This window comes from Petaurus breviceps, unplaced genomic scaffold (genome assembly GCF_028583685.1).
Source record: "Petaurus breviceps papuanus isolate PSGF00001 unplaced genomic scaffold, PetGlider_PUasm1.0 90763, whole genome shotgun sequence".
Lineage (NCBI taxonomy): Eukaryota > Metazoa > Chordata > Mammalia > Diprotodontia > Petauridae > Petaurus > Petaurus breviceps.
Genome location: NW_027187340.1, coordinates 7,265,343 through 7,293,073, shown reverse-complemented (window position 1 = coordinate 7,293,073; position 27,731 = coordinate 7,265,343). Strand labels below are relative to the sequence as shown.

The window sequence follows — 27,731 nt, the reverse complement described above, 5'->3', positions numbered from 1 at the left end:
CAAAAAAAAAAAAAGAATTTTATTTCTGTTTTAAAATGAGCAAATTCACTGCAACATTAACCTCTTTTCTGGTACAATGCAAGTAACAATAAATGCACATCTTAAATCTGGTTGGTCACAAATCAGAATGCTATCCTCTCTTTCTGATGCAGCAGAAAGTAATAAATAAGTGAATATTAAATACTTCATATCAACAGTTTGGTATCAACAATTCAGCAGCGCCATTCCCACATCTGAAGAACAGCACAATCTGGTTTTATAAAAAAATACTTGATATGTCATGTCACTTGGGCTAAAGATATGTTAAGATATTATTAGTTGTTCCTTTTTTTCTTCAAGGAAGACAATGTGATCACTGTCCACCAGTGCAGTAACACATTTTCAATGGGGGTAAGTGACCAGTTGGTCCATGGCACAATCAAATATTTCACACCTCTGTCAAAATGAAACCTGTGCAAAAGGTTCCATGTTTATAAGCGACAATACAAACTGACGATGCCGTCAGTCCTTCACACTTTTTAAAAAAATATCTACATTTATCCTCATAAATGCCTGTCAAACCATTATTTGTTCAAAGAAAGAGATGCACATTCATATTGTGAAGTTATTAGGAAAATACTCTCGCAAATAAACTATATAAAGATAAAATACACTTCAAAGGTTTTTTTTTGTAATTGTTGGGGTTTTTTTAACATTATTCTATAAAGTGCAGAGAAATCCTTCTAAGTAAAGGGAAAAAACTACTCCCTATAACAACAATATAATTACAGCAGCTTTTGCATAGCAATACTTAGAGAAAGTTGGACACTTCAGTTTCCTCAGGAAGAGAAGGATGGAAGAACATCTTCCAATTCAGATCTTTTTTTGGACAAGGTTCTATTTTCTTCAGGAATGGTTGCTGATGCCAAATCTCCATTGAGAATATTTCTCGAACAGTGAACAGGTCCTATTAAGAAAGGGATTAATGCTTTAAAACTTCCCTTCAAAGACAGACCAAGATTAAGTTCATTTTTTTATTACTTAATGCTTCCAAAATGGTTCTTTCTAGACCACTGTAAAGATGGTTAGTCTCTTAGACAAATGTATGAAGTTACTTTTATTCTAAAGACATTTTTTTTAAAAACAACTTTTGTGCACATTTCCTAGTGAAATAACAGAATTTTAGAATTGAAAAGAACTTCAGACATCTAGTCCAACTCTATTTTACAAATGAGGAAGCTTAGGTCCAAAAAAGGTCAAATGGACCATATGGTAAAATGGTAAACTTAAAACTAGACTTCAAGCCATATGATTACGGGACTCAGAGCTTGAAGGGAGTTTAGATCCTCAGTTTAAATCCTTTATCCATCAGTTAAGATTACTACATACCATTTACAGGAAAGCAGTGTGAAATAATGGAAAGAATACTGCCTCTGGAGTAAGTATACCTGGGTTCAAAACCTGCCTGTATGACTTTGGGAGTAAGTCACTTAATCTCCCTGGGCCACAGTTTCCTCATTTGTAAAATGGCTGTGCTGAACTAGATAGCCTCTAGTAGAGTTCTAGATTATAATCCCCATAACAAGGTCTTTCACTGATGCTCCCAATGAATCCTGCCAGTGAACCCAATAGAGCACAATACAAAAGCTGTTATACACCACAAGAAGTGCAAATCCTTCTGGGCAAGAAGCTTTATGACAGTGGCTCTCCACCAATCACTCAGAAGTTCTGATAACTAAGAAGAGCCACTGGTGTGGTGTCCATTCTAACTGCAACCTACTGAGTCATTAATCAATTGTTAGCTAAAGTAGGTGCCCATGGCTAAGAGCTTCATCTCCTCTTCGACTACAGAGAAGTCTCAAGCTAGGCCTATATGGAGTCTGATATACCCAGGACTTCAGGAAAATGGATCTCAAAAATTTTAGAATTAGGATAGGAATGATCCCATCACTGAAGAAAAAAAATGGACTGCAACTCAAAGGTCACTGGGATACACAAGTAATGAAATCGTGACTACACAATCACAAATTATGCCATTGTGGAATGAAAATAAGGTTGCAGAGGGAAGTTCCATGGTAATTTTAGATTTTACAAATGTACAAAAAAAATGAAAGGACATATATTTTAAAAAGTGGCAAAAAAAGTAGAAACAAAGTTTAAAGTCAGGAAGGAGCTAAGGTTCCCATTAAGTACAAAGAAAAAGGGGTAAAAACATAAAATAGATTGGTATTAAAAATAGTAGGGATGGCACTGGAAGTAGTCCAAAAGAAACTGAACGGTAACCCACTTCAGGGATGATAAAGGAAGAATGCTTGCACATCTGAAGGCAGCTAGATAAGTACAGTAGATAAGAGTGCTGGGCTTGGAGTCAAGAAAACCGAACTTTAAAGCATTCCTCAGACACTTACTAGCCATACAAATCACTTAACTTCTTTCCACCTTAGTCTCTTCAATCTGGTAAATAAGGGGAACTGAACTAAGTGAGATCTAAGCTCCCTTTTAGCTCTGAGTCTCTCATCCTATGACCTGTAAAATTCTGTCTATACCATGAGTGAAGTACCTGAACTACACACAATGATTCAATAGACTCTTTTCATAGAACTGAACCATAGTTTCAGTGCCCTTACCAAACTCCTTAAAACTGACAGAAAATACTCAGCTTCGTGGCAATCATACAAAGACTAATGTCTATAGATTGGATGGACCAAGGTTATACTGTATGGTAACTGGATCATAAAACTTTAGTACCACTTAATGCTAAACAGCTGACATTAAGAGCAGAGTCATTTGGGGTCAATAAAACTTAAAGACTTGAAAGACAAACTATTTGATAAAGATCTTAAAGCCCAATCATGAGCTGACAGGACTAGATGTACTATTAGGATGTGCCTGAATTAGCAGGAGCAAATTCAGCTGTGTACCTACTAAACACGTCCATAGCAAAGACATCATGGTTTCCTTTTAGAGCTAAGAAAAGGAGGAAGCACAGTAAAAAAGAGGCAGGAATCAACAAGCTTTGATTTTTATGCTGACTCCACAACTAATATTGTCTATGTGGCTTCCGGCAAATACTTTTCTCCCTGTGATAACCTGGTGACGAGCATGGGCAGAGCTACCTCACGCAAGTGCTCTCCCTTACTATCACCACCTACCTGCTCTCTTGGAGACCGTACAAATATTGTGCTTCTTAGGGGCAGCCAGGTGGCTCAGCGAGTAAGAGCACCGGCCCCAGTGTCGGGATGACCTGGGGGATCGAATCCGGGCTCAGACACTCAGCATTCACCCAGAAACACCTGGACGTGTAACCTTGAGCAAGTTACTTAACCCCAATTGCTTAAAAAAAAAAAAATGTGCTTCTTTCCTTTCTCCATTCTTCACCGCTCACAGCACAACCCATTTCTGACCACTTATCCTCTCAACTCTTCTTCCTCCAGTTTTTATTTCTAATTCAGAAACTTAGAGATAGAACCATCTTGCTCTCCAATTCTACTCCCCACCCCGAACCTCACGATGTCCAATCTCCAGGGCCATCTAGTCCAATCCGTACTTGACTAAGAATTCCATCCATTATTACCAAAGAAATGGTCATACAACCTTTACTTAAAGGTTACTGGTGAATGAATCCCATTACTTTACAAGGCAAACCATTCCACACTGGGGAAGCTCTAATTGTTAAAGAAGTTTTACATCAAGCCTAAAATTTGCCTCTTTGCAACTTATGATCACTACTTCTCGATTTGCCATCTAGAACCAAGCAGGCCACTTTTAACTACTCACCTACATGATGGTCCTTCAAATACTTGAGGACAGTTATCATATCCCCAGGAAGTCATAATTCCTCAGGATAAATACACCCAGCTCCTCCCACTGGGCTTCATATGGCATGACACCAAGGTTCTTAACCATTCTGGTTACCTACCTCTGAATGCTATGCAGTTTATCCAAGTCCTTCCTAAAATACAGCTTCCAGAAATGAGCACAAGATTCCCAATGTGGTCTCATTAGGAAGAATACAAATTAGAGCTAGTCCATCTCTAGTCTTTGATGCTATGCCTCTCCAATGTAGCCTAAAATCAACCTAACTTTTTTGATTCACTGATTTTGCATTCAATTAAAACCCAAAGTTCTTTTTGGGACAATGTTACCCGACCATCTCTCCTCCACATTTTGTTTGTGGAATTAATTTTTTGTATTCCAAAGATGACTATATTTCTCCTGATTAAATTTTAGTCAATGAGTTAGCAATTCCTTCTATCTTTGTATCATTCTGCAAATTTAATAAGTGGACCATTAGTGCCTTTATCCCAGTCACTGGTAAAAGTGAAAAACAGTAAAAAGTCAACCACAGCTCTCTGAGCCACTCTAATTGAACCCTCTTTCCAAGGTGACAGTGAACATTAATGGATGTAACCTTTCCAACAGATGTGAATCCACCTAGACGTACCATTTTCTGGAACGAGTCCTGCTGAACTTCCCAAGCTGCACTAAGGAAATCACTCAAGTCCTCTACACATGAAATATGGAAGTGAGGGGCTCAAAATATGCTAAAAATTTTGGGAAAGGGCAACAACAACTGCTCTTCCAATTCACCAGGAGAGACATACTTTTTATATGGTACGATCAGAACTAAGAGGTATGCAGTATGGCATAACAGATAGATCTTGGAGCCAGAATGTCCTGGGTTCACAAAGTTCTGCCTCAGACACATATTGAATGAGAGAAGCTAGACAGCACAATGGAGAGCTCTGGACCCGGAATCAGCAAAGCCTAAAGTCAAGTCTGTCCTTAAACACTTACTAGCTGAGTAATTCTGGACATGTCACATTTTCTTCATCTGCTAAACAGGAATAATAATAATAGCACTAGTTCCCAGGGCTGTTGTAGGGATCAAATGATACAATATTTGTAAACTGCTATGTAAATTTTAAAGCTCACAGATAAAAACTTTAAAGTCACTGATAAAAGTGAGAAAACCACTCTGACTGAACCCTCCTTCCAAGACGGCAGCGAACAATCAATTAATAAAGACAGACTAAGATAATAAATCTCAGAGAAGATGCTGACCTGCCTTGGTAGAGGGAGACTCCTCATCAGGAAGTTTCCAATGAAATTACAAGCCACTTGGTCCCTCCCCTGTCAGCGTATTATGCTACGAACAGAGACGTTTTCCTCTAGACTTGGAATGCTCATTAGCTTAGTTCAGAGACTCACTTATGACTCATTCTTTTTCTTTCTTTCCCCCCAAATATTTTCATTTTTAAAAAATATTTGTATATGCAAAGTTCTATGACAATAAGTATCTTCACTTAACAGCATCAATCTGGGAGACCCAAAATGAGAATGCTAATAAAATCCAAAGGCAGTTACAGCTGCCTTCAAACTTACTATCTGTGTCTTCAGGGGGGATGTCATTGTAGTCTGTATCTGAGTAGGTCCTTCTGCGCCGTTGGGAGATTCGGTGAAGTGAAGGCCCTGGTTCTTTTACAGTGTGACTACTCCTACAAGGAAAGTAAGTTCATTCCCTTTAAAATTAAACAAATTCAAATCTCTCCAAGCTGACTTGAAGTCTTAAATCATTTCTGTTTAAGTGAAAGAGAAATCTCTTTTATATCAACACAGTTAACAAAAACAGCTTTCTGAGCTGAACTGGGTGGAAAATAGCCATCACAAAATCCAAGAACTTTTCTCTGAAAGAAGGCACTGTAGCCCTTTGGAAACCTTCAACCATAGCCTTCTGGTTTAGAATTCTATGTGAAATAAAGCTCTTAACTGAACAAGGTCTGTGGTCTAATTTCCCAATCACAGACAGGAAGATCTAACAGTAAATAAGAAGCAACAGTAAAGAAGGGATGGGAAGTGTCGAGATATCAGTGAAAGATGCTGGTGACAACCAACGTAGAGACAAAAGCATAAATCAAAGAAGAGGCTTCTAAACTTAGAGTTGAAAGGTCCCTGAGGCCAACATGAGGAAAGCGAGGCCTAGACAGACCAAATGACTCACGCAAGGTCACAGAGGCAGAGAATGGGAGGGCCAGGACCCAAACCCAAGGCCTCTGTCTCCAGATCTGACGATACCCTTCCCACTGCACTGTGACAATGGGGACACTGAGCCTGCATAGCTCAGAAGCTTCAGGAAATCACTCCGTTAAAGTATGATTATTAATATTCATAATGACCCTAAGTCATTAGAGATGAGTTATATTTCATAAATTTTGCCTAGTAAGAATGAAAATAGATTTTAGAAATAATCCCATCAAAATGTTTATTCAATTAAAATTCCCATCAGATACATTCAAAATAAAAGGAAGTGTTGGCACTTAAAAGTGAGAGGTGCACATAACAGCTGACTTTTTTAAATATTAATTTAAGTTGCTGAATTTCTCTTTCTCTTTTTCTTTTTTTAAAAAATTATTTTCTTAAAGGTTGGTTCTCTGGAAAGGCTTAGGGGAAGGATATAGGTGGAAACAAAGGTGATATAAAAACAAAAATTCAATAAAAATTTATTTTAAAATAATAAAAGGCAGAGGCTTCAGTTTTCTACAAAATGTACTTATATGGAACTACCCATTTCTTAACAATGCTGGCAAATAAAGCTTTAATTAGCATACTTGTTTTAGAATTTCAATTCTACACAGCTGACCCAGAGAAAGATCATTTTAAGCCAAAAATGTTACAATAATGGAACACCTAACAACTTACATTTTTGAGGGATAAATTTTACTAGGAGCAATCAAATTAGAAAAACCTAATGTTAAAAGCCTACATTCCTCTGCTGCACAGACCAATTTAAAAACCTGGAATAGGCTATTCAAGAAGGCTAAACTTCTAAAAAGAAATTTGCTGACAACTATTTAAACTAGTGTTTATTTTTAAACATACTTGAATTTTTCTCTCATTTTGCAGTTTTTCACCATGATCATTACTTCTTTTTTTTTTTTTTTTTGCTTTTTTTTGGAAGGCAGTTGGGGTTAAGTGACTTGCCCAAGGTTACATGGCTAGTTTTTGTGTTAAGTGTTTGAGGTCACACTTGAACTCGGGTCCTCCTGACTCCAGGGCCAGTGCTCTATTCACTTACCACCTAGCCACACCCATGGTCATTACTTTTTTACCTCTTAAGATGAAATACAATAAGCTACACCTCAGCTTTAGAGACCAGAAGCTCCAACCAAATTCCCACTGATCAATGCTTGGGATACTTGCAAGCACTTGATGAATTGTATAAAGCCATCAGCTGATAAATGGCATGGCTTCTCTGACATTTTACATACCAAATCTTATCAATGTCAAAAGAAGCAGGTGATGTAATGGACAGGACACTAGCCTTTGAAGTCAAGCTGACTTGGGCTTGACTCCTGTCTAGGACTCTAAGTTTTTAAAAATCTTTTCCTGGGCAACTTCACCTCCATGAACCTCAATTTCCTCATCTATAAAATAAGGTTGTATTTGATGACTTTTCAGGTCCCTTTTAGGATAGCTAGGCTGTGCAGTGGATAAGAGTGCTGGGCCTGGAGTCAGGAAGAGCTGAGTACAAATCTGGACTCAGCACTTAGTAATAGCATGACCCTGGGCAAGTCACTTTATTCTCTGTGCCTATTTCTTCATCCGTAAAAATAAGCTAGAGAAGGAAATGGAAAACTATTCTAGTATCTTTGCTAAGAAAACCCCCAAAAAGGGATTAAAAAGAGCTGGGCACAACTGAAAACGACTAAACAGTACAACAATAAGGTCTCTCACAACACTAAACCTATGTTCCTGTAGGCTTTCCCTGTACAGGTAATAGGGGGTGAGAATGAGTATGCAGGGAGGCAAAAAAGATAATTTTACCTCTCTGAGCTGTAAGAACCAGGGTGGCTGATGGAACGCTTCATCTAGAAATTAAAAGGAAAATTAAACAACATATAAATTAAAGATGCACAAAATAGGTCCAAAAAAGTAAATACCATAAATGTATCATTCGATTTAATTTTATTAAACCAACTTAGTTTAGAGACTGCTTGGGAAAGATTTTTAAAAATTAAATACTCCAAGGGAGCTATGATTTTATGAGGGTGGGTATTCTTTCCAATGATTCATGTTACAACCCAACTGTGCCTGCTCATTCTGTGCAACTCTTGTCTGTAGCCTGTCCTGGTATAAAGTATTTCGTCATCTGGGCATTGCCTACACCAGTGAAGTCATAGGTCCAGTCTCCATCCATATAAAATCTCCAAATAATTACCCTGGGTTGATAAAAATTAGGGGGACAATCTTAGTGCTATAATAGCATTGCTTTAACTGTGCTTATAGATTTCATTTTCGAAAGTATATTTCTAAAGCTGTACTGTACATTTAACATAAACCTGACAAGTAGTAGGTGTTTAATAAATACTTCTTGATTGAATAAAGAATAACTCACTACACAGGCCATTTTGGGGACTAAATCTCCAACTTAGCCAACTATGCAATATACTGGTCTGAAACATCATAGACTTTGGTTAAAATCCTTGCAAAATCTCTCCAAATCTCTTTTTCCAGGGGATTCTCAAAATGGCAGCAATGGACATTGTGAATGTTACCTTCTTTCCTTCGTGAAAATTATCTTGTACTATTTGGTGCAAAATTAAAGGTCCCCTTCTGATTTTATCTTACCTACTGGGACCAACTTTCAAATGACACCAAGTTTATCAACCCTGAAAGGACAACAAACCAACTGACCCTGCCAAACAATGTACTTTTTGTTCCAGAGATTCTAGATAATTTCAAACTGCAAGCTCACATCACTTGACACTTCCCCCAAGAAGTTTGTTTTTCATTTCTTTCTTAGTTGTACTTATGCAGAATATAGAACTCGTGCACATGACAATAAACTATGCCAAGAAAACTGACTGTTTTTTACCCCTCTAACTCTAAACAGTGAAATAATTCCATTGGGGGAAAAATGCTCCAACCATTTGAACAGGTGAAGGTGATACAGGAGAAACTAAAGGATCAGGATGAGGCAATTGAAACATCTCTGGTTTAAACTTGGCATTTGCTATCTTCACACATTCTTCGAGTGTGGTGATGAATGTGTTACATGTGGCACTAAGCAGAGATGAAGCTTCATTCATATTCTGAAAAAAAATCGACACACAAAGGTCAAAGTCAGTAAAGTCACAGACACATAAATTAATCTTGTTCAAAGGGGCAACGTTACAATCGAGGAGGAAAACATTACCTTCAATTAATACATTTAAAAAACTGCTTTGAGGGAACATTTTACTTCCAAGTACAGGGTGTCAGAAAATTGCAGCAACCTGTGGATAGGTAAGTAATAGCTGTCTCTTCTTGAATAAATAATATATGAATGAAACTAAATTCACAAATTTTAAAAACATGCTTTTCCTGTCTAGATAGTGGTGATCTGAAAAAGCATTAGGTAATAATTTCTATACTTCTACATAAAACTGATATAAACAAAAATAATTTTATAATTTCTACTGCATACAATCAAAAAAAAAATCTCAAATCAATTTTGACAACGAATCTTTATCGACAAACTGGTTCTGAGGCTGTTACGTGCAATGGCTTGGAAAGCCACTTGGGCCTACCAAGTCAAATACACAAACAAAATAAGCAAACAATCAAACACCTTCTTTATTTCTTGAGCCTTAAACCTGGTAGGTGCTTAACAATATTTTTAATTGAACTGAGTTGGGAAAAAAAAGATAAAACTCTCCTTTTCTTTAATCCTTGCTTTTTCCACTCCTACTTACAACAAATACAGAGGTAAACAAAAGCCACTCCTCCCTCCTCCCCCCCCATCCCTCTACTTAGAGAATAGTATGTGGATCCCAGTATTGGTCACATCATTAGCACATAATTATCATGTGCTAATTAACAAAAATAATAAATGTGTTTATTCAGTCATTAATTTAGTAGCCAGACCCTACATATTTAAATTCTGACACTTTTCTAACAATATTGTGAGGGGGACACATAAACGTTTATTAGAGTCATTTTCAGGAATATTCTCAGAAGCCACACAGAAAAATATTTTTTACCCAAATTATCAGATCATCTCTATGGGCAGATCTGCCTTCACCACAGAAACATGTTACCCCATGGATCCTGCTTTACTTTGGCTATGGAAGTAAAGTCTAAAACAATGGTTCCAACCTGGAGTCCACAGTTTTTGTATGATATCAACATACCAAGCTTTGTCATTCTGCTTTCTATTTAGCTCCAACAAAATATGCAATGTGAATGCAGTTACCACCATGTGGGGAACATGAATTATTTTTATAACTTAATTAAAAAGGATTCCCAATGGGGAATGAGTACCCAATGGGGATGAGAACCATGGCATTAGATGACTATATAGATGCCTTGCTACTCTGCTGTAGATTTGACCCAGAATTTCTTATTGGAAGGATCTCACCCACAAGGTGAGTCCAAATTTGATCAGACCTGCATAGAACATTACACTTAATACCTCTACACTGGGGGATGAATGACTGTCATCATGATGGACGAATTCTTGTATGGTATGAACTTGCTGCATTAAGAGGTCACAATAGAGGCGAAGTTCGGACATTTTGGTTTTCAGAGATTCATTGGTTTCACTTATTTCTGAAAGAAAAAGGCATATACATTAGCCTGAACCATTTTAACATTGTTGTTAATATTCTTTAGGAAACAGAATGATACAGCATCATAAAAATGACACTAGGCATGAATACTATAGCAAAAGGATTCTGAGATGCTGGAAATGGGGTACAGAGGGGAACTATTCCCTGATGATCTTTAAATACAAAACAGATAACCACTTTTCTGTCTGGAATACAATTTAGGCAAACTACCTTCAAAAGGCAAGAGAATGAACTACAAGAATGGTGGATATGTCTCTTGAGATAATTTACAATGGCACTCTCAGAAACCCACTCAAATCCTCATAACTTCTACATTCAATAGTCTCCTTCATTTCGACAGGGCCCTGCAAGCCCACCACCCAGTTACAACCACTGCTTACTCACCTGCTCATACCCCCCAAACCAGGAGCATAATATAAGAAGGAGAGGATGTTTGGGGAAGTATACATCCAGTCAAACTGGATGGTGCTGCTACAGAATTACTGGGAGGGGCCAAAATTAAGTAGAGGGAGCCAGGAGCAGCTGCAGGTTGGACTTCCCTTCTCTGGCAGCAGCCCCAAGCAGAGATGATAAGAACAGGTTTTGTGGAATCTGCCCATCTGATCTAATCTAAATCCCTCCTGATGAAATTCAAGCCCATTTCCTCATGTTCTGTTCTCAGTGAAAACAGAGAACAGTGACTAGTCACCAATCTCTGTAGAATTAATTAGTCCTTTCCCATTTCCAAAAGCCATTAATAATTCATCCCTTGGCTGTCTCCTTACCAGAGTTTTAAGAAATAACTTAAAAATGGACTTATAAGACTTCAAGAATCTGGGATTTTATTGGTGAGGGGAGATTCCTTCTACCTATAGGGGTTTCCTCCATACCTTGGCAAGACAGTTTTCATGAACTGCCATGGCCAAAATAAAAATTCATCCCTGTGGAAGTCAGCCTTCAGGCAATGGCCCTCTCTGCACTTATCTAGGCTGGGAGTCTGTCCATGAGACAACATTTGAAACTTTTCTAACTTAGCAGAAACTTAGCAGTGGTTACCTCCGCCCACCCTGGCTGGTACATCCTGCCTGCAAGAACATAGACACCACCAAGCCACAAGACTCAATTCTCTTGGAGGGGTGGGGGAATAGACAGACACAGACAGAGATAAATAGACAGAACCCATATTTATCTTTTGATACCTTTTTCCTTTTTTGCTCTGGTGTCTGTCAAACAAGCTTTCGCACTGCCCAGAGCGACTAGCCACCTCTGCCTCTCGGCAGCATTCACAGCTTTCATGTAGAAATGCTGCTCTCCCGGAATGATTAATTCCATTCTTGTATTGTCTGCCGGGTGGACTGTGAATGAGAACAAGAAACACTGGAAGCTGAAATAAATGAGAATACAGTTGTGCCTCCAGGAACAAACACTGAGGTGGCACAAAGCTCTTACAAGAGAACAGGGAGAAAGTACTGAGGAAATCTCCCCACCACACATGGCCACCCTTCAGCCAGCCTGGTCAACCTGAGGTGAGGAGAGAACTACTTAGAAGGATGAACCGAGAGGAAAAAGGAGAATGAGGAAGAGGCATTCTTGTCCTACCCTACACCACTTCTCCTTCCCTCTAACCTCTTTGGCTTCATTTCCTCATTTTCTAGATCTGGTCCCTAAGGATTAGTGAACAACAATAATAAAAGTCATGTTGACAACTGACATTTATATTGTGTTATTAGGTTTAGCAAGTGTTTTGCCTGTATTATTATCTCATCTGGTCTTCCCACAGCTCATCTGGTTTAATGGATCTCTGGCCTCCCTGAAGGTGAGAAGGGTAAGATGCTTCCCTCAATGTTGCAGGATTCATCCCATGTGGGAATGTCCCTACCCCTTACGATCACAGATCTATAGTTGGAAAGGAAGCCAATTACTTCAATTTACAAATAAGGAAACTGAAGCCCAGAGATGAAAAATGACTTCCCAAGGTCACCTAGGTACTAAGCATGAGAGGCAAGATTTGAACCCACATCTTCTGACTCCACAGTCAGTTCTCTTTCCACTTATCATGCCTTCTCATCCTATGGAGCTCTTGTCCACATCTTCCAAAGGGTCCAACCAACATGCTGGAGCCCCCTCTTCACATCACATGGGTCAACACGCTGTCAGTTAACCCTCCTCATCACGATGAGTGGTAACCTTCCTTGTCACAATACGAGAGGCCCACCTCCTTTTGCACCCATCCCTTTGATGACAGCTTTCACATTGTTCTTCAAGCATGCAATTTGTCATTCTTACTGTGCTGCAGCCTATGTACACCCAGGATGCATCTTTCCACTGCCCTCTGGCAGTCATCTTTTCATTTTCCACCAGCTGTACTCCTCTGCCTTCTCCATCATGCCCCTGGGGACTCATCATTGGGAAACTCATCATTCTGCAATATCAAGTTAGCACTGATACTCACATAGAATCAGTACCCTCTGCCCCTCTGACTGGAAAGCAGGGTGCTGAGCTCCAAAACCTCCACATACAGAGGGCCCAGGCCAGCTACTTCTTAATTTCCCCCCAGATACACTCTCCTTCAGATTTCTCCACCATGTTCTTCATCTTCCTTTTGAGTATTATCTTACTCCCATTAGATTGTGAGTTCTTTGAGGGAAGGTACTGCCTTTCCTTTCTATATTTGTTTCCCCAGAGCTCAGCACAGTGCCTGGCACACAGGTACTTAATAAATGCTCACTGATTGCCTCAGAGATTATGAAATTCCATGAGTCAGAGATACTGACTCGTACTGATAATATGACCCAAAACATTGCTGTGAAAAGGCAAAGATCTGATTCAAGTAGAAACCTGGGGTCACTGAAACCAACACGCAGATTCCCAAGTGCAATACAGCTCCCCATATTTTCTTCTTAATCAATTATGGGTCTAATTGACCAATATAGCTACAGGAGCTGTCCAAAGATATATATATAAGGATGTGATCAGCTCTGAGTTGTCCCTCTAACTGCCTATCATAGCCCTGACAGTGGGCATTCAATATCCACTTGGTTTCTCTTATATGGATACTTAGGCCATATTCTTTTGAATAACTTTTCATTTCATTTAGGAAATTTTACAATATTCCAGGGCTTGACATAATCAGTACAAAGTTAGTCACAAGCAGAAGAATCTAGATGGTCTCACCATCTATCAGGAAATAAACACTACCATTTATATTATCCCCACATTATAAGTAAGGGAGTCAGAAAGGTCAAGTGGAATCAAAAGATTTGGGTTCAAATTCTGACTCTGCCACTTACAATTCATATGACCCTGGAGAGTTCATTTTATTTCAGTTTCCTCTTCCATGAAATAAGGGTGTTTGGAGTAAATGATCTCTGTCTCCAAGTGCTACATCTGTGATTCTAAGCATCAGAAATCATTTCAAGCCCAGGAGCTGCCTAAGTCCAAACTCAATATTCTTTCCCCTAGGCCACACAGCCTTTCTTAGAATCCTTCCTGGGTCGCTGCATGAAAACAGCTTTAATACTTTGACTGGAAAACTGATGCTATGTCTCATATGCTATTTAGGCAACAAGTATTTCTTCTCTGCTGTGTGCTTAGCATTGCATTAACTTTAGGGTCAAGTACAAAAACTAGCAAAAACCAAAACATGTTCTGCCTTCAAAGCACTAACCATATACATATATATATATATATATATATATATATATATATATATGTGTGTGTATATAGTTAGTGCTTTGAAATATATATATATTTGGGGGGGGCGGCAATTGGGGTTAAGTTACTTGCCCAAAGTCACACGGCTAGTAAGTGTGTCAAGCATCTGAGGCCAGATTTGAACTCAGGTCCTCCTGACTCCAGGGCTGGTGCTCTATTCACTGAGCCACCTAGCTGCCCCCTAACCATATATTTTTAAGGAAAAAAAAAAACTATAACTCTTGAAACCATTATTCAAAATCATAGGTGGAACATATACTGCGAGAAGGAAGAAAGAAGAACGAATCCAAAGGGTTAGAAATGGCTTGGAAGGGGGTAAAGCTGACTTGACCTGCCTTGTTATGATAGTATCTATTGTAGTGACTCCTGAAAAAATTATCATTCTTAAAGTAGGTCAGTCACAACCATAGATCAATAAGCATTTATTAAGGGTCTCCTATATGTCAAGGCACTGGGGATACAAAAACAAAACAGTCTCTGCCCTCAAAGAGTTGACATTCTATCAGGGAAACAACATGTATACATACTGGCTGTCCTCCAGGTCTGAAGTTCTGTCCCTCCTTATCTCTGGACTTCTTATTTTTACATAAAAATGCCTCCTGGACTTGCTTCAGATCCAAGCTAAAATGATGATGATGATGATACACACCCAGCACTGATACAGTTTTAAAGTTGCAAAGCACTTTACATATATTAACTAGTCAGAGCCTCACAACAACCCTGGGAGGTGGGTGCTATTATTATCCCCATTTCACAGATGAAGAAACTGAGACACCAAGAAGTTAAGTGACTTGACTAGGATCAGCTAGTATCTGAGGCAGGATTTGAACCCAGTCTTCCTGAATTGTAATCCTGAGCTCAAAAATCCCACCTTCTGCAAAAAGCCTTTCTTAATTCCCATAAATACTAGAGCTTCCCCTCTGAGATTACGGCCAAATTTATCCTGTATCTATCTTGCTTGTACGTAGTTTTGTTTGCAAATTGTGTCCCCCATTAAACCATGAGCTCTTTGACAGCATGGGCTGTTTTTCTCTTTTCTTTGAAACCACAACACCTGGCACAGGGTCTGGCACATAGTAAGCACTTAATAAGAGCCCATAGAATTGAATCAACACATATGTAAATAGAAAACGTATGCAAAATTGGCATTAGGTGAGGTGAGAGACAGAAAAGGGAGAAGCAGAAGCCTGGAGATTAGAAAAGTCCTCATGTAGAAGGTGGTATCTGAACTGATCTCTGAAAGCTGTTAGCAGCTTTGGGAGGTCGAGGTGAGGGAGGAGTGTATTCCAGGCCCTGGTGGCAGCTGGGGCAGAGATAGAGATAGGGTATCCTGTATGAGGAACAGAAAGTGTGCATGCCATTATGACGAAACTAAGGATCCTTAGGGTACATTCTGGCTTCCAGAGTTGCAATCATGAGATTAAAACTCGATTCTATTCTCTAAAATTCCAAGAGAAGCCCACACATACATTGATGGTGCTGGAGAACAAGCTAAAACCTGTCTCATAGTCTAACAGTTATATTCTGTATTCACTTCCCAGTACATGGTGCATTAAGGTAAGGGAGATTTTTAAAAATAAGATTATTTAGTAAGGTTTTTCATAAGATGCAAAGTAGAATGTACACCTCCAGCGAGAATAGCACTTCTTTTTGCAATACTTCTTTTGAAGATACCCTCATAGTATAACTTTTTTAATATCCTCAATGGTAACAAGTTTTTACCTCTTTGGAACTGTTTGTGACACAAAGACATGACATGAACCATGCTATTGGAAAAATGGCACCAAGAGACCTGCTCGATGCAGAGTTGCCACAAACTTTCAATTTGTAAAAAAAATGCAATATCTATGAAGTGCAATTAAACAAGGCATGCTTGTAATTACTGTATAGTAAAGAAAGTACTTGACTCTAGTCAAGAGGGTTTGAATTTCAATTCTGCTACTTACCCTATCCAAGTGTGACCTGGACAAGTCATTTAACTCTTTGGGCCTCAGTTTCTTCATCTGTAAAATGAGGGAATTATACTAACCAATCTCCAACTTCCCTAGTTCTAGCTCCAAATTTATGATGCTCTATACAAATCCATGTAATAAAAAGCTCTCTGCTATAAAGGGTTTCTTCTATACTTTACCTTATAATTTTAGATGCCACCCTTTCAAAGGATTAACTTCAGTGTATGCAAGAACCTGTTCTTCCTTTCTTCCCTTCACCTATCCCCCCAATACTCCTCCACATCAAACAATCCATTTTTCTCCAACACCTCCGTAGTCACTACTATGAATACACTCTAGATATACTTACCCAATCACAGAGTGGACAGCCCAGGCAAGTGTCTAAGGCTCTTACCCCAAGCTTTTTATTAGTTGCTTTTTATTTACCAGAGACATTTAAGTAGTGAAGTGAATAGAGCCCTAGGTTTTTGAGTTCAAATCTGTCCTCAGACACGCACTAAATGGGCAAGTCACATAACCCTCTGTCTGACGCAGTTTCCTCACCTGTTAAAATGGTGGCACTAAGAGCACCTACCTCCAGGGGTTGTTGTGAGTGTCCAATACAATAAAATTTGTAAACCATTCAGCACAGTGCCCGGCACATACTGGCACAAAAAGCTTGTTTCCTTTCTTATTTCTTCCACTTATTCAGCCTCTGCTACCAATCACATGACATAGCCCATTCTGCCTCTAAAACTTACTACCTTGTGTGATCATGAGCAACTCACGGAAACCCTCATCTGTGCTTTAGTTTCCTCCTCTATGACACAGGGAGGAATAATGCCCAGAGGACATGGCTACTGTGGGACTCAAATAAGAGAATATATACAAAGCAGTGGTCAAACTTCCCAGTGTTCTATAAAAGGAAGTTAATATTAGTATGAACAGATCCCCGATCCAATGCCTCACTGGGGCATGGAAGTCCCTAAGGCTCTCAAAGACTACTCCAGCAGGGTTCAAGCTCAGGCAGCTTCAGCCACACTGGAAAGCGTTGTGAGTGCCTGCTTTCCCAGAAGAGCCTAGTTGAGTACAGAGGGGCTTATCCCGTGAAAGAGACACACACAAAGTGAGGTCACCTTCCCCTTGGCACTGAAAGTGGCAGAGCAGAGGAAAAGGGGGCAGAGGCTACTCAGAGTCACACAATGTTAGATCATCTATAAACATTAACTTAACTAGCTAAATGCACACAGGGTTTTTTAAATGGCCCCAAGCTTCTCATTGCAACAAAAGCCCATCTTTTTGACATCAATATTCTTTTGTTTGATGTTGGGAGTCATACAACACCACAGCCTTTCAAAGTTACAGGTCACTCAAAGGGCAATGGAGAGTCACAGAGTGGTTGTGGGAGGATGTAGTACACCACCAAGCAAGGATTACATAAAAGAGACCAACAACATCAGAGAAATCTGTGACTGAAGGAGGCGGTGGGCTGGTCACATGAGAGTGAGGGATAACTAAAAGAAAGACCTCCATTCACACTGGTATCCACTATATGTCAAGAGATCACAAGATCAGAGATCTAGAGCTGGAAAGAGGCTGAGAGGTCATCGAATCCAAGCTTCTCTTTCTACATATAAGGAAACTAAAGTTCATGAGGTTAAGTGACTTATGAAAGGTCAAAAGCCTAGTAAGAGTCAGAAGTGGGATCTTAATCCAGGTCTTCCCTAGTCTAACCTGAACACTCGGATCAGTCTGGCCATTTAACTGCCTCTATAAATCTACAGGAAGGCTCTTCGTGCTGGGTGGACTTGAGGAAGAACAAGGCAAAGGATGCATTACAGTGATGACAAGGGCATGGATGAGATGCGGTCTGCACCACTGGAAAGAGGACCCCATCTAGGGGATTACATATCCATCAAAGCATCCCAGCATCACCTATAATGTTAAGTTAATCTCTTGCTGATCTAGTTTTTCCTTCTCACTTTTCCAACAAGAATCCAATACTTTTCACAATCACTTACCTGATTTCAACCCTTTCACTTCTACACATCAAAATGAAGTGAATAACCCTTATTTTTTTTCCTCAGCACGATCAAATACATCATCTCTCCTCCAGAATGTGCACCATTCAAAAAAGTTTTTATTACTGCGTTCCAAGCAGGAACTCAGACTCTAGCTAACAGACCACTTCAAAACATGGGAAATTGTCCATTTCTTAGAGCTCAGCTTCTGATCTTTTTAGATGCCTATTGGCAATAAAAGAGAACTGCAGAATCTGAGTGGATGTAAAAATGTTACTTTATGAAGTTCTCCTCTGACAAAGCAACCAACTTTAATAGAAAGATTATACCATGCATTTTGAATTTCCATTCTAGATAAATGGAGAAGCAACAAAACCATGTTTAAGAATGCTTTTTTTGCTAGGGAAAAAAATGTTACAAGAATACTCCTTAAATGCCAAGTGAATTGGACAGTTTTCTCAACTTTTTGGATACACAGAAGCCCAATTCTTTCTCCACTTGTTGACTTAAATTTTCTTCTAATTTCAACTGTTCTCTTACCTTTAATTTCACAAACTGCCATCTTTATGCTTCCTTTGCTCCCTTTGCATACATCATCTTGTGAATCATAATAGGATAATATCCCATTATCTAAAACAAACCACCGAGGTTGCCAACCTAGAGGGAGCACAAACAGAAGAATGTAAGTGGGGGGCGAGGAGGGGGGAAGCATTTTCACCTTGGAAAGATACTGCTGGCAATCATTTGGTTTTAAATCAATCAATTTTTTTGCCTGTTAACATAGTTTTGCCCATTATATTTTACAGGATCCAGTTCTGCTTAGGTGTATACACCCATTTCCCCTTTCCCCTAGGTTGAAAAGATTTCTGTGAAATCTCAGGATGAATACGGGAATACATGTTGGTAAATTTTTTTAACAACAGTCTCCAAGTCTGTTGCTTACTGATATATTTATTTGAACAATATGCCTTTTCTCACAGCATAGCCTCTAGTGACATGTCCACACCTAAAATACAGCAAGGTTAGGATATTCTTTTATTCATTCATTCAACAAATATATTAAGTACTAATATATGAGAGGCAGGAAACTGCTATGTAGTGAACAGTGAGCTGGCCTGGGAGTCAAGAAGACCTGTGTTCATGTCCAATCTCTGACATATCCTGATTTTGTGGTCTTGAACAACTTAGTCTCTCAGAGTCCCAAGAAACACTTTAAGACAATTAAGACAACTATGGTAAAGGAAGCTCCCTCCTGATACTGATGAAATCACAGGACCAGTTAAAAAAATTAAATCACAGTGTGTTCAAAAATTTGTGTCATGCACTCACTATATTGGCGCTTAAGACACACAAAAATGAAATAATTCTTGCCCTCAAGAACCCTAGGGGGAAAGGAATACCTAGATGAATAGAAAACAGTAATCTGGGAGGTTAGGGCTCAACAACTAAGCAGACCAGAAAGATCATACATATGGAAAGTATTGTCTAAGAAGGCAGGAAAAGGAGACTGAGGCCAGGCTGTGAAGGGCTTTAGATGCCAAAGAGAAGAGATTGTACTGGATTCTAGAGGTAATAAGGAGCCACTGATAAGTGAACCCAGGAGAGCTGATGACAGTTTCAAGAGGAAAGAGAAGACCACCCTGGATAAGAGCCTTGAAGGACATCCATAGCTAGGGGATAAAAAATGCATGATGAACAAGCAAAGAAGACTGAGAAGGACCGTCCAGACAAGCAGGAGGAGAAACAGAGAAGTGTTACAAAAACACAAGAAAGAAGACAGGCTTCAGCAGCGTCAGAAGTTGCAGAGATGTCAAGGACAAAGACAGAAAAAAGGTCATCAGACCAAACAAATCAAGAGATCCCTGGTAAGCTGTGAGAGTGTTTTCAGTTGAGAGATGAGGTCAGAAGCCAGACTGCAAGAGACCGAGGAGTGATGGGAGAAGAAAAGGAAGCAAGAAGCATAAACAGCTCTTTCTAGTTTGTTGCAAAACGAAAGAAATATCTACAGGGTGCTCCAAAAGTCTTAGCGCAGTTTAAAGTTTTAGTGACCAGAATCAGAAAAACAAGTGAAAGTCTTTAAGGGAAGTAGAGGCTGGAGCATTAGCTAGAGGATGATTTAGGATATGACAGGGAGCGGAATGCCAGAGGACACAAAAGGGGATGGGATAAAGGATACGTGTAAAGGTGTTGGCCTTCATAAAGCAAACTGCCACCTCTTCAGGAGTAAAAGAGAGAACAGCTGATAATGTGAAGGGGTTTTGAATACAATGCGGGAAAGAGGGAATTCAAGGTGATGAATGGCTTATTTTCTCAATAAGGTGGCAAAGTCTTCTGCTGAAAGGAAGCAAGGAGGGCATAGTATAGGAGACTTAAGGAGACAAAGGAAGGATGGAAGAGCCTTGGTGAGAAGTGTGCAACGAGGACCCAGCTGAGATTAGATAACATTAATCTGTAGTCAATCCACTACAGGACTTTGGGTGACTTTCCTCAGTCCTGATTAGCAGCAAGTAAATAACAGGGAGAAAGTGAACAGATGCTATCAGATCTAAAATCCCAAATAAAAGACTAAGAATACCCCTTTCTTTCTCTCAAGCCAGATTCCTAATATATTCATTCAATTAATATTTATTGAGCACCTCCAGAGTACACAGCTACTAGATCCCAGGCCAGGAGGAAAAGCTGCTCAAGTGAAGCACAGTTTCCTTCTGCCCCCAACTCCCACCTGTTCCCATTCCAAATGAGAAAGTTGAGGTCACTGTGTTCCCTAGATGTTCTTCAAGCCCACTCTTAATCTACAGGCAGTTTGCCTGTTCCTGATCACTCTGTGACTATTAAATCAGAATACAATTCAGATCTTTCAAGTGTCCAGCAAAAAAAAATGCATCAATATGTAAAAAATGAAAGAAGTTCAAATCTTGGTTAGCTTAGCTACTGAAGTGCTAAACTGTTAGAACTTTTCCCTCCCAGGGCCAGTCAGAAACTAACAAAAAGTAAAAACAAACACTCCCAATCTCACCGCTAAATCTTTAGGCAAATGGTATCTCATCTCACTGATGGCTGGTAGTACCACATGAAAGAGTTGCAGATGCTACACTTTGTGCCTCATAAATCATACCAGCAGCAGGGAAGGTTCTTCTCAAGAGAAAAGTGAGGTGGTACCAACAAGATGCAAGCCGATTCAGGCTCTATGTCTGATTTTGCTTAATGCCGGTATAGTGGTAAGAACTGGGACAGCTAGGTAGTGAAGTGGATAGAGTGTCAGGCTTCCTGAGGTCAAATCTGGCCTCAAGACACTTACTAGCTGGGTGATCCTGGGTATATCATTTACCCTGTTTGCCTCAGTTCCTCATCTGTAAAATGAGCTGGAGAAGGAAATGGCAAACAACTCCAATATCTTTGCCAAAACTCCAAATGGGGTCACAAAGAGTCAGATATGACTGAAAAGTGGTTAGAATGTTGGCCTTGAAGTTAAGAAGAATTGGGTTCAAATCCTACCTCATTCACATGCTACTTTGTCAAGTCATTTAACCTCTCCTGGCCTCAATTCCTCCTCAATAAAATGAGGGGATTGAATTAGATAATGGCCTTTGAGATCCCTCCTTTCTACCTCTATAGGATTTATGACTTGTTATCCTTTTCACAGAGCAGAATTCAGAAGGTAGGGGTTGGTGTTTAGGTAAAATTACTTACATGTAAAAAAAAGTATCAAAAAACATTTTTCAAGGGGAGAGAAAACAGAGATAGTGACAAGATGGTAAACTCTGCCACTGTGCCAACCAACAAGTCCATAGGGCACAAATATAATTCTATAAAAACAAACATCTCTCTGTTCTTTTTCCTCATCTATAAAATAAGGGTGTTGAATCTAATGATCTTCAAAAGTTTTTTCTAGTTTCAAATCCTATCTAAAATCCTAAAAGTCATGCTCAGTGTAGCATTTTCCAAAATCCAGGCTATTTACATCTCTAGATACAACAAAGCTCATGTATTTCATTGCTAAAGCGGTCACTCCTACTCTCACATAAAATATTTGTTCATATTTTAGATAATATACTAAAAAAAAAAAAACCATACACACACACAAACAAACTTGGTTATCTAGTTTCCCAGAATACAGCAGACTCTAAAAAGACACAGGTGTCCTAGAAGTAGCAGTAGAAAAAAAAAATTAGGTGAAACCCAGAAATGAGATCTAAGTAGAAAAATTATAAAAATCAGAACACAGAGTTCAAAAAAGATACTAGTTACGTGCCATTTTAGTCTAGGAAGACTAGCTCACATCTCAATAGCTTCTTTTTTTTCCTCTCAATTGCTTCTAAGAGCAGAACAAAGCTGTAAGTCAATACAGTGATTGATGGTCATAATGGCTAACCTAGAGACATTCAGAAAAGGTTAATTTTGTGTTCCATGTATATATGCTACTTAAGAAATCAAGGAAGCTGGGGCAGCCAGGTAGCACAGCATAAGAGCACCAGCTCCAGTGTCCGGATGACCTGGGGGATCGAATCCGGGCTCAGACACTTAGCATCCCCCCAGAAACACCTGGCCCTGTAACCTTGAGCTAGCTACTTAACCCCAACTGCTTTTTTTTTTTTAAAGAAAGAAATCAAGGAAGCACATAAAAAAATTTCTATTGAGATAACACAAAAAGCTTAAATGCACAATCTTCAGTTATCCCAAATATGTTCAGTGAGGCACAGTCCAGTTCACAACAATATTATCATGTTGATACATGCATGCAGATATTAAGTGCTTAATAGATGTTTTTGGTTTGGAATGGACTGAAGGGATGCATTAAAGAATGCAAACATGTTCTGTGCTTTCAATTTACCTACTCAGTTTGAATAGCTATTCTCAGTGAGTCTTTGGTGGAAGTAAGCAGCAAAGGGCCCTAGGAAAAGAAGAGGGCAAACAATTGGAGCAGTACTAAAGTAAATCCATTTCTGTCCTGGGACACCGGAGTGTGTGTGCCGAAGAACACGTGCCTTTGAGCATACTATGTTACTAATGTACAGGTGCACTGTTTTACTAAAAGATATAGTCATCAAAGTGATTTCCTTAGACTTTACCGCAGATACAACTGTGGTCCTATTGAAACTACTAATCTCTAGAGTTCAGTGTATTGTGTATTAATTGTCCCTGTTAAGTATTTTAGGTAATACTCAATGTGACATTCCTATGAGCATCCGAAAGAGGATGATATCAATATGCAGATGGAAGAATGGATTCCCTATCTAGTCAATTTTTTAAAAAGAAGTTTTTTCAACTGGAGGAAACTTAAGAAACATTATCAAAATCCTACTCCATCAAAAAACATTTACAAATAACAATGTCAGTATATGAAATATTTTTAGTTATATACAGAATAGTCTGACAAAGGGTAACTTGAAATAATTTTTCAAAAAAAGAATCCTACTCTACCAAACAACAAATAAAGTTTCAGCAAATTTCCATGTTGTGTATTAGGATTTAACTAACTATTCTGGAATACATGATGAAAACATTAAAATATTTGTGGTTTTAAAAATCAACCAACAGACAAGACGAGAAAAATGACCAGTGAGAACATACTTACTGTCATTACTAAACTGTGTCTCATCTCAATTACAGAGTTTGCTAGGAAACTCTCCATTAAGTGGTTTCTAAAGCCTGGAGAATGTAACCAGCTCTGACACTTCAGGCCCCAGTACCAGATAACTCAGATTACAGCTGTGCTCTGCCATTCTGTTGCAAAGAAGTAAGCCTTTGCATCTTAACCACACAGTTACATCAAAACAGCCCAACTGTTCCATGGAGCTGTTTGGAAAATATCTGCTATTAAAAGAAACATTTCTTTTAGATGTTAATAGCTTGGCTCTTAAAGGAGAATAAAATACACACATACTTGGGTATAAATCCGGCCTTTACCTTCCAATAAATGGAATATGCCTATCTAATTTGGGGCAATCCTAGCTCAGTGTGGAGTTACACAGACAGACTTAACACAAGATTTGATGCAGAGGAGCTTAGGATGGCATAAGATTACCAAAGAACTTAATGCTTTTTTTTCCCCTGAAAGAAGAAATGGATGTTTGTCAAGATTCTAAAAGCCTTATCAAACTAACCTGAATAGCTGACAGCAAACTGAAACAACTGCAAACTTCAAATTCATTTCATTTTAAGGTTAGTCTAGATTATCTAGAAAATTCTTTAAATACCTAGAGACAATGCACACACCTGCTAGCCTCCCTGTTCTATTTAAAGGGCATTTCTAGGCATTTATTCAATTCAGTTTCATTCAGGAAAGACCCTCCCCTCCCCCAATCTCTCGTTAGAAACTAATCAGTTTGCTTTAGTACCTGGCCCTGATTCAAAGTCTAGCTAGTAGCCAGAATTAAAAGAATAAACCAAAGCCTCATTAAAAAGAGATCCTTATTTTAAAGGATGCTTAAGGAAACAACTCCAAATTCAAGGCTGCTGAAATCTTTAACTGAGGGAGGTTTATTTTTGTTGGGTTTTGGGTTTTGGGTTTTGTTTTTAGAAACACCGTTAATACTAAAAGCATTTCAAATGGTTTATCCAAAGTGGTCAAAAAAATTTTGTTTTTTTTTAATACAAACTTTAAAGAAACAAGGCGGCACACTACATCCAGATAATTCAAACATTACCAAAATGACAAATGTCAGTCATCCTTTGGAAGATGTAGAGAAGAGGAATAACAATTAAGACCGACCAGGTAGTGGTTACCTCCCTCCCAAAGAACTTCTAGCCCAGTTTCCTAGGAATTGACAAAACAAAGACCAACAGAAAAGGGGGGAGGGGGGAGGAGGCAAATAGGGGCTGACAAATGAGTTAGATAAGAATGACAAGAGGAAAAAACAGGCAAACAGATTCTAAGAGAGAAAAGAGTACCACCTACGATCTTCTACACTCCCATCTCCCCACCTCCACCACCTGCCCTAGTCAAGGACCGACACAAATAGGGGGGGGGGGGGGGGGTTCCTTGTTGCTTAAAGAAGCCTGAAGTTTTTTAAAGGCATGAACAATGGGGCTTGCATCATAACTGCAGGGAAGGGGAGAAGGGAAAGGAGGGGTTTGGGGAAAACCAAGGCAGGATGGCTTGGGGAGGTCCCGGATGAGAAGGATGGGCCCACAACTGAATCTGCTTTCCCCATGGGGCTTCCAAGACTGGCAGCACCTTTTCTCCTAAGAGCAACACACCTATCCTACACATACATGTGCTGGCTTCAAAACACCCTTTCTCCTAAGGCCATACTCATCTCACTCACAGTGTCCAGGCACGCTTCTCCTAACACCGTATCTCACATCCACACATGTCACAGCACCCTTCTAACACCATACTCCGCCATGCACACATATACACAAAACACACACACACACCACGCACTCCTCTCCCCGTCACACACGCACATTCACATGCCTGCTTCACAGCATCCTTCTCCTAAGCCCAAGCTTATCACGCACGTTACACAACGCTCTTCTAGAAGCACACACACACACACACACACACACACACACACACACACACACGCCCCGAGGCCCCTCGGTACCTGTGAGGTAATTGGTCCACTTGTACAGAACGCCCTCCATCCTTCAGAGCCCGGCGCCGCGCATCCTCCTCGCGGGCGCCCCGGGCTCGGCCTCCTCCTCTCCGGGCGCCGCTGCTCCCGCTCCGGCTGCCCCTCCCCGGGGCCTGCGCCTTCAGCCGGGGCGGGAGCGGCCGCGATCAGAGTCAGCCCCTGTGGAGGGGGCTCCCCGCTCCGGGAAGGTCTGCGCGGCCCCGGCCCCGGCGCCCGACAGCAGCGGCTGGGCAGCAGCGGGGCGCCGGCCTCGTCATTCCCCGCCGGGGCTCGGGGCTGTTGGCGAGCCGGAGCCTGAGCGTGCGCCGCCGGCAGCTGCCGCGTGCCCTGCTCCGGGCTTTCCTCGCCCCTTCCCGGCTCTCCCGCCTGCCTTCCCTCCCTCCTTCTTTCCTTCCCTCCCTCCCCTCGGGCTCCTCGTTTATTTTTCCTGACCCCGACGTGGCTTTTACTTCCTGGATGAAAGGGGCCGGCTCCGAGAGCGAAACCCCACCCCAGCGGCGGAGCCTGGGTGGAGGGGCCCCGCGGGGAGGGAGGGGTTCCCCATCCATCTCGCCGCCCTCCTCCCCTCCCCTCTCTCTCCTCCCCATCCCCCTGTTTTCTCTCTCCTTCCTTTGCCTCCTTCTCCTCCCTCTTCCTCCTCTACTTTTCCCCCTCCTCACCCCCTCCTCTCCTGTTCCCTCTCCCCTTCCTCCTCCTTTTTCCCCTCCTTCCCATCCCCTTCTTCTCTTCCTCCCTCCTCTTTCTCCTTTTTCCCATCCCAACTCCTCTTCCCTCTGATCCTTCCCCCTCTTCATTCCCCCCTTCCCTTCTCTTCCCCCTCCCTTTTCTCTTCCCATTCCTCTTCTCCTTTCCCTCTCCTCCTTCCCCTCCTCCTCTCTTCCCTCCTCTCCCCCTCTTCCCTCCCCTCCCCTCCCTCCTCTTCCTTCCCCCTCCTCCTGGTCCTTTCTCCCCCTCAAAAGAAAAGCAAAAAGCCCCAGGGAATTGGCATCTCGGCACTGCTGGCCCTCCCCGAAATCCCAAGGTCCCCGCTCCTGCACATCACTTCTGGCCCCAGCTTACCCAACCACAACCACAACAACAACACAACAATCTAGTATGCATGTAATGCTTTAAGGTTTGTAAAGCTACTTCACTTGGGCCACACCACAATCTTGGGAAACAAGTAGTATTTATCTTACCACCACCACTACCTCACCACCCCAGGTTAAGGGCAGCTAGGTTATCTTCCTGACTTCAAACGTGGCCTCAAACATTAGCAGAGTGACTCTGGGGAAGTCACTTAATTCTGCCTTAGTTTCCTCCTCTGTAAAATCTGCAGCATGAGCTGGAGAAGGAAATGGGCAAACCACTCCAGTATCTTTGCCAAGAAAACCCCCAAAATGGGATCACTGAGAGTAGAAAACAACTGAAACCGCTCAATAGTCTCAAATTAAGTGACTTGCCCAGGGTCACACAATTAGTGCCTGTATCAGAATTGGAAGTCAGGTCTTCCTTGGGACTGAAAAGGACCTCTAACTCCTTCATTTTATACATAAGAAAACAGGATGAATGTAAATGGCTTGCACAGGTTCACACTGCTATTAATACTTAGCAGTATTTGTGTCCCTGCACTTAGTACGATTGTGCATGGTCCCTAAATAAGCACTTAATATATGCCTGTTTTCTTCCTTCTTTAGAGCTGGAAGGGACCTCTGAGAATACAACCTCCTTGTTTCATAGATAAAGAAACGGAGCTTGAGAGATATGGTTTAGTTCCCAGAGACACAAGCTAGTGAGTGTCTGAGGCAGGATTCGATTCCAAATCTTCCTTAGAGAGGTGCTGGTCATCTCATTAAATTCCTTTTACTGATGAGGAAACCGTGGAAGAGAAAGGTTCTGTAGCTTTAAGAGGGTTCTCAGTTAGTGAGTGTCTGAAGC

General features: G+C 40.5%; 1 protein-coding gene across 2 annotated transcripts; it reads right to left on the bottom strand.

Moving 5' to 3' along the window:
• On the bottom strand, positions 1-26,177 carry PLEKHA3 (pleckstrin homology domain containing A3). 2 transcript variants are annotated; one of them, XM_069068499.1, is made up of 8 exons: positions 25,785-26,030; positions 18,775-18,891; positions 11,768-11,923; positions 10,433-10,569; positions 8,907-9,071; positions 7,804-7,847; positions 5,365-5,477; positions 1-946 (listed from the first exon to the last, which is right to left on the bottom strand). In XM_069068499.1, the coding sequence occupies exons 1-8, from the start codon at positions 25,822-25,824 to the stop codon at positions 819-821; spliced, it is 900 nt and encodes a 299-aa protein (XP_068924600.1). In that variant the 5' UTR covers positions 25,825-26,030; the 3' UTR covers positions 1-818. The 2 variants fall into 2 exon arrangements, with proteins under 2 accessions (XP_068924600.1, XP_068924601.1); XM_069068500.1 differs by lacking the exon at positions 11,768-11,923 and having other exon boundaries at positions 25,785-26,177.
• Between the last annotated feature and the right edge of the window lie 1,554 nt (positions 26,178-27,731).

Coding starts and splice junctions, on each gene's coding strand:
- PLEKHA3 (XM_069068499.1), bottom strand. CDS start 25,824: ATGGAGGGCGTTCTGTACAAGTGGACCAATTACCTCACAG. Junction 18,892..25,784: donor GTGGACCAATTACCTCACAG/GTACCGAGGGGC, acceptor TGCTCCCTCTAG/GTTGGCAACCTCGGTGGTTT. Junction 9,072..10,432: donor ATTCATCCCCCAGTGTAGAG/GTATTAAGTGTA, acceptor ATTTTTTTTCAG/AATATGAATGAAGCTTCATC.